Raw genomic sequence first — 16,339 nt, 5'->3', positions numbered from 1 at the left:
AACAGCAATTTTCCTCTGGTAAGGGGCACTTTGTTTTGTAACTTCGCAAAGGGCACCCCAGCAAAAGCACAGGACACAATGGATTTTAATGGAATGAAGAGAAGCATTATTAGTAAAGCATCTTGCTCAAGGACACAAGTGCCATGACCTGGACCCGAACCCACACTCCTTTGACTCAACCACCAGAACATGAATTCGATGCTCTTAACCACTCGGCCACGACACCCTACTCTCTGTCTTATCAGGGAAGACGGACTACAGGTAGAGAAGATGAGGAAAATAAACAAACCTGAGAATTCTCCTCCCCAAGATCAGAGTTGGTAACACTCTCGCTGCCTGGGAGGAGTGCCACACTAGAGGCATCAGGGTCAGCGCTGCAGGGTCCCGAGGTTCTCGGGAACCGGGAGGGTATGCCATTTGAATAATGGTGGTGGTGATGATGGTGATGGTGACCTCTGACCGGACCATCACCGTTTATTATCAAAGGCGGCCCACCCTGGGGGAAAACAAATCAGATTCCGTTAGACATTTCTCTTTTGAGATTCTGTAGAAAACATTTTTTTATTATTGTATAACAAAATCAAATTTGCTGTTGCAAACTGCTTACCAACCAAAATGACCTATGGTATAAATACAAACAAAAGTTAATCGCAGAGTCGTCTTGAAGGCTTAGCTTTCACTTAGCCTTCCAGAAAGACTCTGCTAGGGTCGAAACATCAGGCCATTAAGTATTTTTTTGCATTTATACCATAGGTCCTTTTTGTTGCCAAGCTGTTTGCAACAGCTAACTCTATTTTCTCAAAAAAGGAAAAATACTCAAACAGGCAACAATTTTTTAGGAAATTGTGGCCGTACCTTAGTGTCAAGGTTTGGCGGTTGAGGTAGAACGGACATCATCGGAGAAAAGCCATTTTGTTGCTTTGCCTCCTCTGGCCCCATCACGTAGACCCGGTCCCCTGGGGTGCCATTAGCTGCAAAGCGTGTACACACTGCGGTACCGTTCATATGGGAGTGATTGGACGTACTTGAATGGGTTCTTCGAAGCATACCCCTGGGAGACAAGCAAAAGAACAAAATAAATATTTCTCAAAATCCAAATTAAGGTCATTTTCATTTAAATTTGAGATTAAGTAAGCTAACAGCACCATAAATAACCCATCTGACTCCATTAAGTCCTCAGAGGGTAATCAGATTGTACCAAAATGTCCGTAACGGCCGCAAATGGCCGCAATATCTGACCTACTTCTACTCAACCAAAACAGCCAGAACCTGACTAACAATTCTTAATGTTTCATCTACATTTCAAAAACCAAAATCCTATCCCAAAATATCCTTCGAAGCCAACAGTAAAAACAAACTCGTTGAAATGTTAGCCCCAGGTAAAATGATTGACATTCATTTTGTTAGTTACAATATGTTCAATTTTACCCCTAAAATTTGTAACACATTTTTTTTTCAACACCCTAAAACTTGTGCTACACTATTTTTTAGTCCCCTACAATTTGCAATACATTATTTATTTGTTTATTTATCTATAAAATTATTTAAATAATTAATTATTCATAAATTAATTGGTTAATTTATTCAGACAAAACTTCCACAATAGAATAGGATAAACGAAAGGGTACAAGCAATAGACCTAAACAAGCAAATTACAAATCACTATAACTCCAGCACGCAGGAACGGTCGCAGAGCCTTTAAAAAAGAATAATAAAGATTGTAAAAACGACCAGAGCAGCAAGCCAAGAGTGTCCAGATCATCACATTTGGGAAATTGGTTACGAAACAAACTTTTAGGACACTATTAAAAATACCACGGTTGACGAAGTCTACATTCTTAAAGGTTAAGATGAATTTTCAATTAAAGAAGAGCGCTGGCACAAACAATGATGGGTACCCTGCACCATGGTTCTGATTGGCAGTGTGGATTTGAATCGGTAGAAATGGTTTAACAAAAGCCAGAAATTCTGTTTAACTGCTTAGAAAAGTAATTGGAGATACACAAACCTAAATATGGGGGAGAAAATGTTGTCAAAAGATCATCGATAAATTTAAGTATTGGTGTGATGAATGGTCTCTGAAGGAAAACATGACAGGCAACATGTAGCTGAAACAAACACAATTAGTAGGCAAATACAAAAATTGTTGTTCATTAAATAATATGTTTGGACCATGGTTGATTCTTTTCAGGAAAAACAGTTTGTGATTAAGCGATGGTTTCCGGCTCCTTGCTTCAGCTTCAGTGACGAAAGAACCATCGTTATCTAGCCATAACGATAGCCACAGCCACTGTTTAAACGCTATATTGGGTTACACTACCTGGACACCATATTGGCTTTACACAACCATACAATGAATGGCCTCATCTTGTTAGGAATCATAATGGCTTACCGTCTCTTGCAGATAATGAAGATTGCTAGACTGATGATTAAGACGAAGGCAAGACAAACTCCTACGAGCATTCCCTCTTGCCACTGCCTCCCATCAATACCTAGTCAAAAACAACAAGAAGAGGAACATTCATTGCATGACAAAAAAAAACACGAACATCCACAGATTTCGTTTAACTTACACGGTGTAAAGATACCGATGGTAGAAAGCTTCCCTTAAAATAACTTGCTGAGGTGCTGTAGCATGTTCGAAATTAGTAAAACAATTTCACAACAAAAATTTTCGACACGAGAAGATTGCTGCCTGTACGAAACTCGTTAAGGTATGCACCTGTTCATAAATAGTGTAATAACAACCATTACAACTTCAATTTATTTATTTGTGTACAATTTCTGAAAAATTTGTAAACATTATTTTCATTGAAGATGAACAGTTTTCATTTTTCCTCAGTCTACCTTTCTCCATATCTATTGAGGGTTTCAGTGTAGAGAAAAAAAAAACCACTCATAATAAAAGTTGTCAAAATCAAAACATTTTGAGCACACACAAGTACCTCCTTTTCCCTTAGGGAGAGACGTAAGTGTCTGGGCGGCTACTGCGTTGGTCGGTGGCCCCTCGCCAACTTGCGTCCCAGCCTTCACCTTGAAGTAGTATGTTGTATCACTCGCTAAACCATCAACAAGGGAGTGGTGGGCTGTGCCTGAGAGTAAAAAGAACAAACAAATTAAAGTTGTTTTTTGAGGCCTTGCATGGTGAGGTATCAATACATATTCGGTTTGCGGTAGCACCATGTGTGTATCTACTTTGTTCTGGAAGATATGTTTGTTTGAGAACTTGTCTTGCTATTTATTCTACTGCTTTAAAAAAAATTCAGAATTCAGGAGACTTCTCTACTGTCGCGAAGTAGATTTATCGGATGTTCGGGAGACTTCTCAGTTTTGAAAAGAACTGCCCTGCATATTAACTACCTGAGCAAGGGTAGAAAATTGATTAGGACTTCTAGTTTAGCTTAGCTGATCGAGGGGACTTCTTGTTATTAACTACACTGCTGTGGAGTGAATTCTTTGTTGGTCTTAAACGTTATGACATCGTCAGGAGTCTGAAGCGTGTAAGACATATTGGAGCAAGACAAGTTCTCAAAAGAAAATAATCTTAAGAACAAATTAAACATACACATAGTGTTACCGAAAATTAAGTACACATACAATTTGATTCATAACATTGCTAAGGGGAAAATTGAGTAATGCGTGGTTAACAAAAAAATGCTAACAACCAACTCAAACAGAATATTACAAAAGTATTTCATCAGTGAAACATGTTTAAGTGAATTTAATCTATTTATTGTGATTGTATTTTCGTTGATAATGCCTTCAACAAATTAAATCAAATATTCACGATCCAAATGAAGTGAAATTAAATTACCATTCCTCGCCTGCTGATGCCATTTCTCCTCCGGTTTACTGACGTCTTCATCATAGAAGATGACATAATGTGTGATGATACCATTGGGTACCATCGGTGGCTGCCATTGAAGCTCTACGGCATGAGGGTCTAAGGGTTTAGCCAAGATGTCTTCTGGGGGAGTAGACGGCCCTGAGGATGATGAAGGAATAAAAATATCGTTAGTAACATTCTGAAGATGATATAAACCAAAACAAACTTAAAGGCAGTGGACACTATTGGTAATTACTCAAAATAGTTGTTGGCAAAAATTTAAAATTTCTTGGTAACAAGAAATGGAGAGCTAAGTACTGATGGTATAAAACATTGTGAGACGCAGCTCCCTCTCAAGTAACACAGTTTTTGAGAAAGAGGTAATTTCTCACTCAAATATTATAATTCTTATAAGCCATCTGAAAACACACAAATTTGTGCAACTTTGATGACCAATTGGTCCCAAATTTTCACAGATGTGTTATTTTATGCATATTTTGTAATACACCAAGTAAAAATACTGGTCTCTGACAATTACCAAAGGTGTCCAGTGCCTTTAAGATGAAATAAGCCGAAACCAAACTTAACCATGATGGAGAACTTCCCCCTCAATTTCTCGTCCCTAAAACCTTCAACTTACGGTCTTCGAGTGTCCGAGCAGCTCTAGCATCACAGTAAGGACCAACAGAATCAGATGTGAAGGAACACATATCAAACTCATACATCGTAAACGGGTCCAGTCCGCTGATCACAATCTCATTCTGCGTCTTATTCTTCCTGTTTAACAAAAACAACAACATAACAAACAATAATAATATCTAGTCTCATATAGCATAGGTTTTTACTAGGACTGGGTGTCTAGTGAAATTTACTACCCGTCTAGTCAGGCGTCAAATGGTCATTTCAATACTCGAGCCACATCTTAAAGTCAAATATTGAAGGTGCTTCAACAAACAAAAACATTTTAAAAGACAGGTGTTTTTTTAATTTTATGAACTTTGTGAAGCATCTTATAAGGGTTGACACGGTGCTGCAATTACCAATAGCTTAAATGGCAGAATATGAATGTCTATAACTTTTCTTTTTTTTTTTCTTCTTTTTTTTTACAAAAATGTACCATAAAAAGCTTTTGACATTCAATGTATTTCAAATAGAAACACCCTACAAGCATGGAGGTAGTATAAGGAAATCTTTGTGATGTCTTATCCTAGGAGCGGAATACTTACAGCCGATCTGAGGAGATTGTCAGAGAGCTCTGAGAAAGATTGCCACGAGGCCAGAAGCGGACTTTGTAACCAGCAATCAACTGGCTGGTAACAGGTGCATGCCAGGTCACCCTGACGGCGCGGGAGTTGATTGTTACAATCTCAAGATTGGTTGGGGCTTCCACAAACTGAGCTCCTATAAGATAAAAACAGATAAGCTTAACTTCAAACAACTTGTTGATTTCTAGGAAACTCATATTAAATTGTTAAGCAATATTACTAAGCACAGACAAATCTTGCTTAGCAAACACAGCTTACCAGCCCCAAAGTTATGTAATGTACATTGCTCTGAATTTCGATGTAGGTTGCTACAATGTGTTTGAGCTCATGCATGCTTGTGGCTTTGAAGAGAACTAACGCACAACACTACTCACATACGACCAAAGAATCTCAAATCAAGCGAGGGCCACAGTGATGAGAGGTTAACGCTTTACGCACTAGCCACCCATGACTTATCTCAACTGTTTCCCTGTTGATTTATACTTAGTAAACACATTTGTTTATAATATTTGCAAATAACTACACTGTGTAAAACAAGATGGAATAGATTTGTGTTGCTACCTGGATTATAAGAAGCTGTAGTAATGTCTTGAATCATCTCGTGTCCATCTCCATACACTGTGTAAGTCTGCAGTCTAATGATGTACACTGTGTCAGCATCTGTAATCAAAAACAACAAATAACACAAAAACGTTACATCATTTCGTCTCTCAAACTCTGTTTTGGGCCAATCCTATCTTCACATGAAGAACACATTTATTACCTCTGTCTCAAAAAGAACCAGTGCTTGTAGTTGCAGGAACATTGTCTGTGTGTACTCATGTGTTTTCAAGAAACATTGATGCATGAAAACCTAAAACTATCCCCAATCGATAAAGTCCAACAGATTGTGTTTTGAGTTACTGATTGGTGTTGGTCGGGGGACTGCACAAGTTAACTATGCTATACATGGGATCAGGCCAACCACCATGGTAAGAGTACAGCAATTTGGGTGTTGAACTACCTTTTGTGCTATATTTTGTTTGTAGAGCCAGGAAGGAGACTGGGGAAATTATCAATTATTTCATTTATACCACAAGTCATGTTGGTTTGCTACAGCTAATTCCCTTTCTTCATTTGAATTTAAACATTTTCTAGTTCTGGTATTTAGCAAAGAGATCACCCAACCCAAGCTGTGACTTGTAGTATGTTTTATTTACTTTTTAAATTTTTTATTTTATTTATTTATTTATCGATTGAGAATAATAGTGTGCCCCTCCCCCGTCCTCTGCTTTAACCAGTTGTGAATTAGCAGTGATGTCTCACTGGGTTTTACAAACTGAAAACTTTAAGGAAATCCTTCTGTTTCCGTCACTAAACTATCCCCTATCCCCTGCAGCCCCCTAGCTATTATCAAGACCTTACCCAGTCCAACCCAGCATCGACACTTAAAGAGCCAATCAGCACCAAGATAGTGAGCATGAATGACAGAACATTGGTGCTGTGCCAACTGCCATTACACATCTGGTCATAATTCAGTTGGAATGGCTTCATTTTTGCTCGGCAATGATAACCATGGAAACAAGTCTCTTGAGTAATTCCTACCAGTCATTCAGACAAATTGGCTGGAGTCTGTTCCCACCAGTTTCATATTCTAGTTACTATTTGCTAAATCTTTTTTGTTATAGTTGTGTCTAAAACCGAATCATTTCAACATCTGAACTGAGCTTAACAAAAAAAATTACACTAAACTGCCACACTAGACTCTTCCGCAGACTTAAAGATTTTCCAATGAAAGTGCTTGCCCTCTCGAAGACAAAATTTGAGGTCTGAAATATGGAGCTTTGAAACTTTTTTTTTTTTAATACTCAATTTGTTTATATCTATTTATTTGTGTATTTACTATTTTGTTTTGTTTATTACTAAATAATGTAATGACTTTAGGTTTTCTTGAATTTGCCAAAGCCAATAAAAAGGTTGACCCTATGTATTAGAGTGACATGCATTCTGAGATTACAATAACTTATCGCCAATAACCATTTAACAAAAATCTAGTATCTCACTACACATTAAATCCAAGGTCACTCCAAAAGGGCATTATAATAAATTAAGTTTAAAGCCATTTCCTTCCTTAATTGCCATTGTCACACCAGAAAAACAGTTTTAAAAAGAACTTGATCCATTATGCAGCGGAGAGTGCTCCAGGTGCATGCCTAATGAATCCATTACTTTCGATTGAGTAACAACAAAGCCCTGGTCGATTATAAAACAAGTGAAAACAATAACATGTTGTAAACACAACATCAACAAAAACACATAACACAGCAACAAAAAAGATAATTTCTTTAAGAAACGTTACAGAAACGGTAAGAAACAAAATCAAGAAGATCACAGATTTACGTCAAACTTACACGGTCTAATGATGATGATAGTAGAAAACATCCCTTGAAATATTTATGACTGAAACATCATATTTGGTGAGAAATAAATAATCTAATTTCTTGTTGGGAATTAATCGCTCAGTGAGCGTTTTATTCCTCTTTCTTTTTCATCGATGTCATGAAAAATGTGTAACCAGTTTTTCACTATTTTCTCGTGACCCAGATGGCCGACCGATCTCAAACTTCTACAGGTTTGACAGTTTACGTATATGGTGGATTACATAGAGTGCTTACACAGCCAGCAACTGTTTTGTTAGCAAAACCAATTCTGTAATGTTCCTTTGAGGAAGGGTTTCATCATACATGAAAAAAAAAAAACATAACTGTTGTATAAGGAGACATAAAAACATAGGAATTCAGATAAAAGACCATAATGTCACATACTCTGTTTTCACCTTAATTTCTCAAAAAAAAATAAAACACTTGATTCTTTCTACATCCATACATTTCAAGAACTCTTCCAACAATTCCACATTAAACTAGGTCAGCAGAGGGCGCTTTACTTAACGCCTGTTCCCATCCTCCGAGGTCGACTACCAACCACTCCCATTGCAATCCTTCTCCATTTCTCATAGCCTATATTTTAAATCCCTAGCTTTATTCACAACTGATATTGATGACCTTGTATGCAACTACTGAACTCTTTATCAAGAACTTGTCCTCCGTTGACCTCAACATTCAGCCCAAACCACAGTTCAAGGATTTTTGAAGCAAACGCTTAAAACCAAAAGTCAGCATGTTGGGCTAACACACAAAAGAAACCAGTGAAAACCATGGATCCCTGCCCCCCACCAACCACAACCTGTAAACAACAAAAGGTAAAAGAGACAGGAAAACCATATTTTATCCATGCCTTTTGGAACCAACAAAAAAGCGGGGAAGCAACAAAACCAAGGTGAGGCACTCTTGCACAACCAACAAAGAATAGAAGACACAAAAGAGATCCTGTAACCCTAGATTTAAACAGAATTTTATCCATGCCTTTTGGAACCAACAAAAAAGCGGGGAAGCAACAAAACCAAGGTGAGGCACTCTTGCACAACCAACAAAGAATAGAAGACACAAAAGAGATCCTGTAACCCTAGATTTAAACAGAATTAATCCAATTTAATCTTGTCGTTCTTGTGTAAAGTTCCCAGACAGTTTTTATGGATTTTTATTTCAACAACTCAGTGGAAAGAAAAATAGTTAATTCAACCAAATTTTGACCTCATGCCCGGTTAAGAAAGTGGTGACAGAAATTTGTACTTCAATTACACTGTATTGAACAAATGTTTACCTAAACTTGGGTCATCTCACTCCAAAATTCAACTAAAACACCCACTTACTATTTCAGTGTTGTTTTGGTTTTTTTTTTTTTTTTTTTTCCAATTTCAGATAAACCCCTAATCAATTTCCCAAGCTTTGGGAATTTTCTTTGGTTTCTTTTGAAGTTCTTGCATTTTCCTTCTGATAATTAATAACTGTTTTGTTGTATTAATATTAGGAAACCATTGAATTTACTTAACATAGGCCTTCATTGTCTTCTTTCAATGGGGGTTCTTGGCTTCCACGGTGATTAAGTTTGCTTACATCTGAGAATCTTTTACGTCAAAACCAGGATTAATTAAATAAATGATAAGGGTAGAGACAAATGAAATCTAAACTGTATTAGATTTCCATTTTAGAGACAATGGATTTTTGTTTTTGTTTTGTTTTTTAAGAGAGAGAAAAAACAGTTAAACTTGAAATAAATAAAAGCCACAATACTAAAATGAATTTCTTAGGTCCCAAATTGAAAATTAAAGTCATTAAAATTTTCAAAAAGAAAATACACTTCCTTAACAGCTTCAAACACAACATAAAACACTCCTCCCGAAAAATATCTGGATAAATGAGATAAATTTCTATTGAGGCCTATTCAAATGCATTCAGCTAAAGTAAACACAATCTAATTATTCACAGGCCAGATTGAATTCTGTTTGTATTCATCACCTTAGTAATATAATCCCCACTGAGGGGCCCCCAGTAGTTCTTGACCTTTGTAAGGACAAAAACCCCACCTTGCTAGAGGCCCCTGCTGGCTTGACCACATGTAAGCCTGCCTCGCTTGTAAGCCTGCCTTGGCCAGGGCCCCATATGGTCAATAGTCCATTAGGGTTGATGGGGGCCACTTTGGTCAAACACTCAAGTTACTACAAAGGCTCTATCTACCCTGATACATATCTGACTCTACTAATGGCCGCAAAACACACACGAACTCAGCTTACTGTTCCTTGTGATCCACATAATCATTCATTATTCAAACTACAAGACAAGATCCTTGTTATCGAGGACAACTCAAGAGCAGATGTTTTATAATTTCACAATTCCTCCTCCACACCAAAACAAACGAACATAATCAACAATGTTGTTGACAGCAAATTACATACAAGATAATCGCCCAATCAATTTCCTGAGCTGTGGAGATTTTTTTTTATGGTATCCTTGCTACTTTCTTCAGATGATTAATTTACTGTTTATTGGTTGTCCTAATTGTTGGGAAACTGTTATTAAATTTACTAAACATAGGCCTTCTTTGTCTTCTCTCCATTGGGTTTCTTGGCTATGGTGATAAAGTTCACTTGTTTGAGAATCCTTTTACATAACCTCCGGAATTAATAAATGAAATAAAAAAATTTAAAAATGATGCACTGTAACTGACTTGCGTGTATAAAACAGTGTCGTTAATAATGCCTTCAGGAATTACTAGTGGTACATTTCTGCAACAATATTTTAATCATAGATTTCTGCGCGGGGAAAAAAAAAAGTTGACTCAAAATTTGAAAAGGGAAATTTCCAAAATTCCATGGAAACTGAGTTTGATAAAAGCAGAAAGTTCAATTTTGGAGTGCTACACAATGTAAGTGTGATAAGATTACAATCCAAATTGGTTTTAAAACAAAGATGAGTGACATACTTCGTAACAACAAGGAGTGTTTGAAGAACTGCTTATCTACACCACCCTAAGATTGAGTCACTTCAGTAACATGAGGGAGTAAGTATGCTAACAGCACTCAGCACTCATCTTACGCTACCTTGATCATGTTACCATAGTAACGACCTACTTCAGGGGGGGTCAGTTAGTACAATAAGAACACTCATTGCTTGAACTTGGTCACCGAGATGACATCATTGTACAATTATTACACAAAAGAGAAGAGAAAATTACAATCATCCACTTCAGTCTTGATTGAAAAAAAGCGATTCTCGTAAGGACAACTCAAGGAACGTGTCATCGTTATCCTTTTATCATCATACAAAAGGGGCACCTGGTCACTTTGATCATAAAATCATAACCTCTAACCCTAAAATTTATATTATAAGTAACTGTCCCCTCCTCTTTTGGCACCATGCCAGAATGCCCCCTTTGTTGGTTCCGTGGGCGGCAAGTTGTGCAATCTAGAAGATGGAGTCGGCGCCAACGGTCAAAGATGATGACCTAATCAATCAAGTTGGATCATGCAAGCTTGATTGCTTAGCGTGACCAGCTAACTGAGCCAAGGTGGGCAAGGCATACATGCAATTGTAAAGTCTACCTTACATCTCCATCTGAAACAAAAAGGGTTCTGCTACTTGGACGAGTGTCAAAACTAATGTTTGCCAAAATCTCAACCGGAGTTCCCAGAAACATACTGACAGAGAGTTTGTACTGAAACTGATGTAATATGAAACACCTTTTGCGAACAAACAGGTCCATAAAACGAGCCTACTGATCGAAACTACCCTGTTCTTTTCAGAACCAACTCTAAATCAGTAAGAGATATTCACAATGGTGTTACCGCAAATCTCTCTTGGTTCATACAAATTGTAAGAACTCTGGAGTGCTTGAAACTCTCTGGATCTGTGAATTTATGCAGGTCGAAAAATCATTGATTGCTAAATTTTCAAATTACTTAGAAAGCAGACAGCTGGAAAAAGGTTTTAAACTCAAATATAAAAAATTAAAAAAAATACAGCACCTCAGCAAATAATTTTTCCGTAGGAGCTTTCTGCCATCATGATTGTTTAAAAAGTGCGAGTTTAAATAGAATCTGTGGAGGTTTTTGTTTTGTATCAAACAAAAAAGTACCCAAACCCTTTAAGAAATTTAAACTGCAAGCCAATTTCACCCTTAAAGATACCAACACTAACCAAAGTAAACTCTCAATCTGGGAATACATTTCTCTAGTTCCAATCCAACCCCGTGAACCTTGAATGGCTCATCAAGAGTACCCATTATTGAAAGTGGCAGAGTACACTTGGAACCAGCTGGGCCTAGTACCAGCTACTTGGGCGCCGCAGGCACACAAATCCCTACGTCGACCCACACACCTAAAAACAGAAACCCACCCCCAGTTGAAACCTATGTACATTTTGCATTCAATTTGTTCAATCGGCAGGGGACCAGGCATCGCCTTTGGTTCTCTGGTTACCGGCCAAGCCCTGTACAGCCAAGGGACATCCCACTGCTATGTGGGTTACTGGTTCACTGATGAATGCAGTGGTGACCTCATTGCGGGGTTTCACTATGTACACTGGGAGGGCACCGCTTTATAGCACCCAACTCTATAAAAGCAAAAGGCAATTGGAGTAAAACAACAACATCGCACAATAGAAACCGGCCAATGGTTGCGTGTTTGCGCGTTGATACAAATCAACTCTGGCACGGCTGGATTGCAATCAGGTAGTGAAGTTATCATCGATATGCAATTAACACAACAGTATACATCACAAGCCTTCAAATCATCAACCCCTCAGTATTAGTTCTTCTTTGAACCTGCGATGTAAATTCACCAGAATCAGTTTTGGTACTTCTTTATGTACGTCACAAAACACAAACACCAACATATTTTGTTAAACTTGAGGATAATGATGGTAGAAAGCTTCCCTTAAAATATTACTTGCTGAAGTGCTGTAGTCAACAACAAAAACGTAAAACAATTTCACAAAAATAATTGTTGTCTCACCAGGCAAAAACAATTTGTTTAAGATATAGAAGAGTTTGCGGTAAACACCATGTAATGATCTCTAAATGAGTTGAGGTGGTTCTGAAAAGTACCGTTGGTTTAACTCGACAATTCGATCAGTATGCTCTGCTGATCGTCTTCTGGAGAATGCTGTACAGCATTCTACAGCATTCTCCAGAAGACGATCAGAGCATACTGATCGAAACGTCGAGTTAAAGCATCGGTTCTTTTCAGAACCACCTCAACTCATTTAGAGATCATTACATGGTGTTACCGCAAACTCTTCTATATCTCATCTCCACCATGCAAAGTTTCAAATCCTACTTAATTTGTTTAAGCATGTACGTATTACGCCGCTCTCATGAAAACATTGCTCTGTGATTTTCTTTTTGTTTTCTCAAAAAGAATTTGACGACTAATGAAGCTGAAACTTTAACAGATTACTTACATCATTGCCAAAAACATGATCTACCAAAGGGTATCAAAACCCTTTAACCAAATAAGGTCTGACAGACTTCAAGAATGACATCTTCGGTGTAGTGGGTAGGACTTCCTACCCGCAAGCCATGCATTACTGAGAGTCATACCTCATACCTCCCTGGGTTAGAAACTCTATGGTTAAAATAATCCGATAAAGAAAACCAACTGAAAAAACCTCACTGCATTGTTGCATGTTGACCTACAAAGTAAGACCTGGGGCCAATTTCATAGAGCTGCTTAAGCAAAAAATTTGCTTAAGCACGAAAAAAGCTTGCTTATTTTACACATGTTACTGGCCAAAATTTCATGCCATGTACATTGCTTATGACTAGTTTTTAGCTGTAGTTTACTTAGCACAACAATTGAGTGGAGTCTTGGCCGGTAATCTGATTTTACTAAGCAATGAATTTTTTGCTTAAGCAAAACTTTGTGCTTTGGGCCTTGGTCATCCATGGAACGCTGTTCATTCTTTGCATCTAGTCGCAGCTTCCCTTTACGAGGCAAGAATTCTCAGCTAGAATTGTTGTAAACAGCGGAGCATGTGTGTTATCTACGTTTGGATACAAGTGCCTCTGTGTTCATGTCCAGCATATTTTAATTTGGTGAATCACATATAAGAAAACGGTCTTGTTTATAAGGACTTGAAGCAATGTACTGTTTATTTACAAGATGTTCTGTTTGCCTCAGCAACAAATATTCCAAGAAAAATATAAATTCAAATTCTTTGGGGGAAAATATTTTAAGTTCTATCCTGTATCCAGAATGATCAAATCATAGTTGGAGATTTTGTCTTCAAATGTTTTATTTTTATATTTTATATATTGCAGCTGCCAACATTTGCATCTTGCAATCAGGTAGATTGTTTACGACAAACATAGAGATATTTAGAAATTACATTCAACATATTATAGGGACAAAGTGAGACTTAGATGTAATTGTTTTTGGTTCATCAGAACGTGGAAAGATTGGTTATTTCAGGGGAATTTCTGCAGAAATTGGCAGCTCTTGACTATCCAACGAAACTTCTAAGATTTAGTTAAAGACACTGGACATTATTGGTAATTGTCAAAGACCAGTCTTCTCACTTGGTGTACCTCAACATATGCATAAAATAGCACACCTGTGAAAATTTGAGCTCGATTGGTCGTTGGAGATGCCAGATAACTGTGAAAGAAAAAATCACCTTGTCATACGAAGCTGTGTGCCTTCAGATGCTTGATTTCGAGAAATCAAATTTGTGGAAAACTACTACTTTCTCGATAACTACATCACTTCAAAGTGAGCCATTTCTAACATTGATTTATACTATCAACCTCTCCCCATTACTCGTTACCAAGTGAGGTTTTATGCTGATAACTATTTGGAGTAATTACCAAAAGTGCCCACTGCCTTTAAAGGCAAAGAGTACATGCTGCTGTAGGCTTCTAACCAATAGTTTGTGTTGTCATTATTTTTAAGGATGAACCAAACGTAAACCAAAAATACAAAACCATTTTAATTGTAAAAAAGATTAAAACTACATTCAAAGAGTCATCAATTTATTGTCTTAACTTCATTGTATGTTTTTTCATAAACTTGCTACTTGGAGAGGGAAAACGCTATTTATTTGAATCTCTAAACCAAACAAAAAAAGCCAGCGGTCACTGTGCCTCGCAGGTCGTGATTCACCGCAACTCCAGGGAATTTAAATTGCCCAAAGTCATCATCACTTCCTATAAATCGCATCCAGTAAATTGCGTTTTTCTGAATTGCAAAAATATGTCACGGTTGCCAAGTATCTAATATCAACTTTAGTCATCAATAGCTTCGGACATCCTGTGAAATGCACCGTTGATGGCCTACGCTCATCAGTGGCCAACTCAGAAATCCAACCCCCCGCCCGCCCCCACACACCCTCGGCTTTACACGTCAATAAGGATACACAAATCTACATACGTGTCACTTTCAATCAACTCTTTGAACTTGATTAATTTTTTTTAATGCATATAAATATGATTCTCAGAGAAATTGATGAATATCTTCCGTTGGCATGATGGAATGTCCAGAAGAACTGCTTTTTCTCTTTTCTTAATCATCCAAGTCTCCCTTGGGTTTAAGCCTAAATACCTTCAGCTAAAAATGTACTTTAGAGAACCCAACGAAAAAAATCACCAAATAATCTACTTCTACTCCCCATTACTCGTTACCAATTAAGGTTTCATGCTCATAATTATATTGAGTAATTACCAATAGTGGCCACTGCCGTTAATGAGGTCAAATAATCTTTATATATTCATTAATTTTTTACCGGCATTTTTTTTGAATTCCCTCATTCAGGCCTGCTAACAGTTAATCTAAATAAATATAGTAGCTGTATTGCATTTCAACACTTTTTTTATATTGGTATATTGGTATATTTTATTCACATTATCACATTGTGACCCGAAGGCCAAATTGCATGATAATTTACAATATAAAAACAACACAAATCATTGAAAAAAGGAACAAATTAAAAAGCTGCTCACAAGGAATATAAAGGCCCTATTTAGATAACTGGTAAAAAGTAAGCACGGACAGTTTTATTAATAATCAAAAAGCGAGTAATAATCTAGCACAGATTAGAGGTGGTGGCACTAATTAAAAAAAAAAAAAAAAAAAAAAAAAAAAAAAGTAATTAAAAGCTGTTCACAGAGCAAAATATTCTACTTGTTCAGCAAGCTGATGAAATAGGGTATTGGGCTGTTTTTGAATCGTGATGTCCTGGTGCGTAAGTGTGAATAATGATGTGCATTACGCAGGTTGCGGGCGTGAGACTCCCGTCTGGTAGGAGGGAGAAGATCATATGTACGTTCTGACTTGGCAAGTCCTTCGGCCAAGCTGAGACAATGTTTCACCCTCCTATCAGCAAGAGACTCAAGCCCGCAAAGCTGCATAGCATCCGCATACGAAGTATAGCGCTGTGCCAAAATTGTTCTGCATGCACGTTTTTGCAGGTGCTCCAGAGTCTTCTCCTGGGCAGCAGTAATTGAGGAAGACCAAGTAACATCCGCATATTCAACAGCAGGCCTCACATAACTTTTATAAATTGTTATGAGTTCAACATCATTAAATCCAAACCTCTTAAGCAGTCGGAGCATATACAGTTTTTGATTGGCTTTCTTAGAAATTTCATTGATATTTTTATCCTTAGAGTGAAGCTTTTGTCCGGCCAACCTACATGGTCCTACACCTGCTTCTATTGATGATATGGGTCACCTATATGAATAGCAGACACAATCTGAGAGGTCACCTCAGTGTTTGTCAAACACTCAATAACACACAGGGAAAACAGACATAAATCAAGCCATACTGACCGCCATAACCTGCTCAGAAAAAGAGAGAAAATAAGAGACCAAACTCACA

At 37.5% G+C, this 16,339-nt stretch overlaps 1 protein-coding gene across 1 annotated transcript in view; it reads right to left on the bottom strand.

The window, feature by feature from the left end:
• The window catches only part of LOC117288137 (protogenin B-like), a 65,089-nt gene that overhangs the window by 6,353 nt on the left and 42,397 nt on the right, over positions 1–16,339 (bottom strand). Inside the window, exons 11-18 of the mRNA XM_033768841.1 lie at positions 5,653–5,751; positions 5,053–5,227; positions 4,467–4,603; positions 3,815–3,985; positions 2,946–3,092; positions 2,393–2,492; positions 856–1,051; positions 290–496 (exon numbers count right to left, since the gene is read on the bottom strand). Of these exons, the coding sequence (XP_033624732.1) occupies positions 290–496; positions 856–1,051; positions 2,393–2,492; positions 2,946–3,092; positions 3,815–3,985; positions 4,467–4,603; positions 5,053–5,227; positions 5,653–5,751 (1,232 nt within the window). The remainder of the gene's footprint in view (positions 1–289; positions 497–855; positions 1,052–2,392; positions 2,493–2,945; positions 3,093–3,814; positions 3,986–4,466; positions 4,604–5,052; positions 5,228–5,652; positions 5,752–16,339) is intronic.

Source organism: Asterias rubens, chromosome 3, assembly GCF_902459465.1.
Source record: "Asterias rubens chromosome 3, eAstRub1.3, whole genome shotgun sequence".
In the NCBI taxonomy this organism is placed as follows: Eukaryota; Metazoa; Echinodermata; class Asteroidea; order Forcipulatida; family Asteriidae; genus Asterias; species Asterias rubens.
Note: the sequence above shows the minus strand (reverse complement) of the source record. Positions and strands in the feature narration are given on the sequence as shown.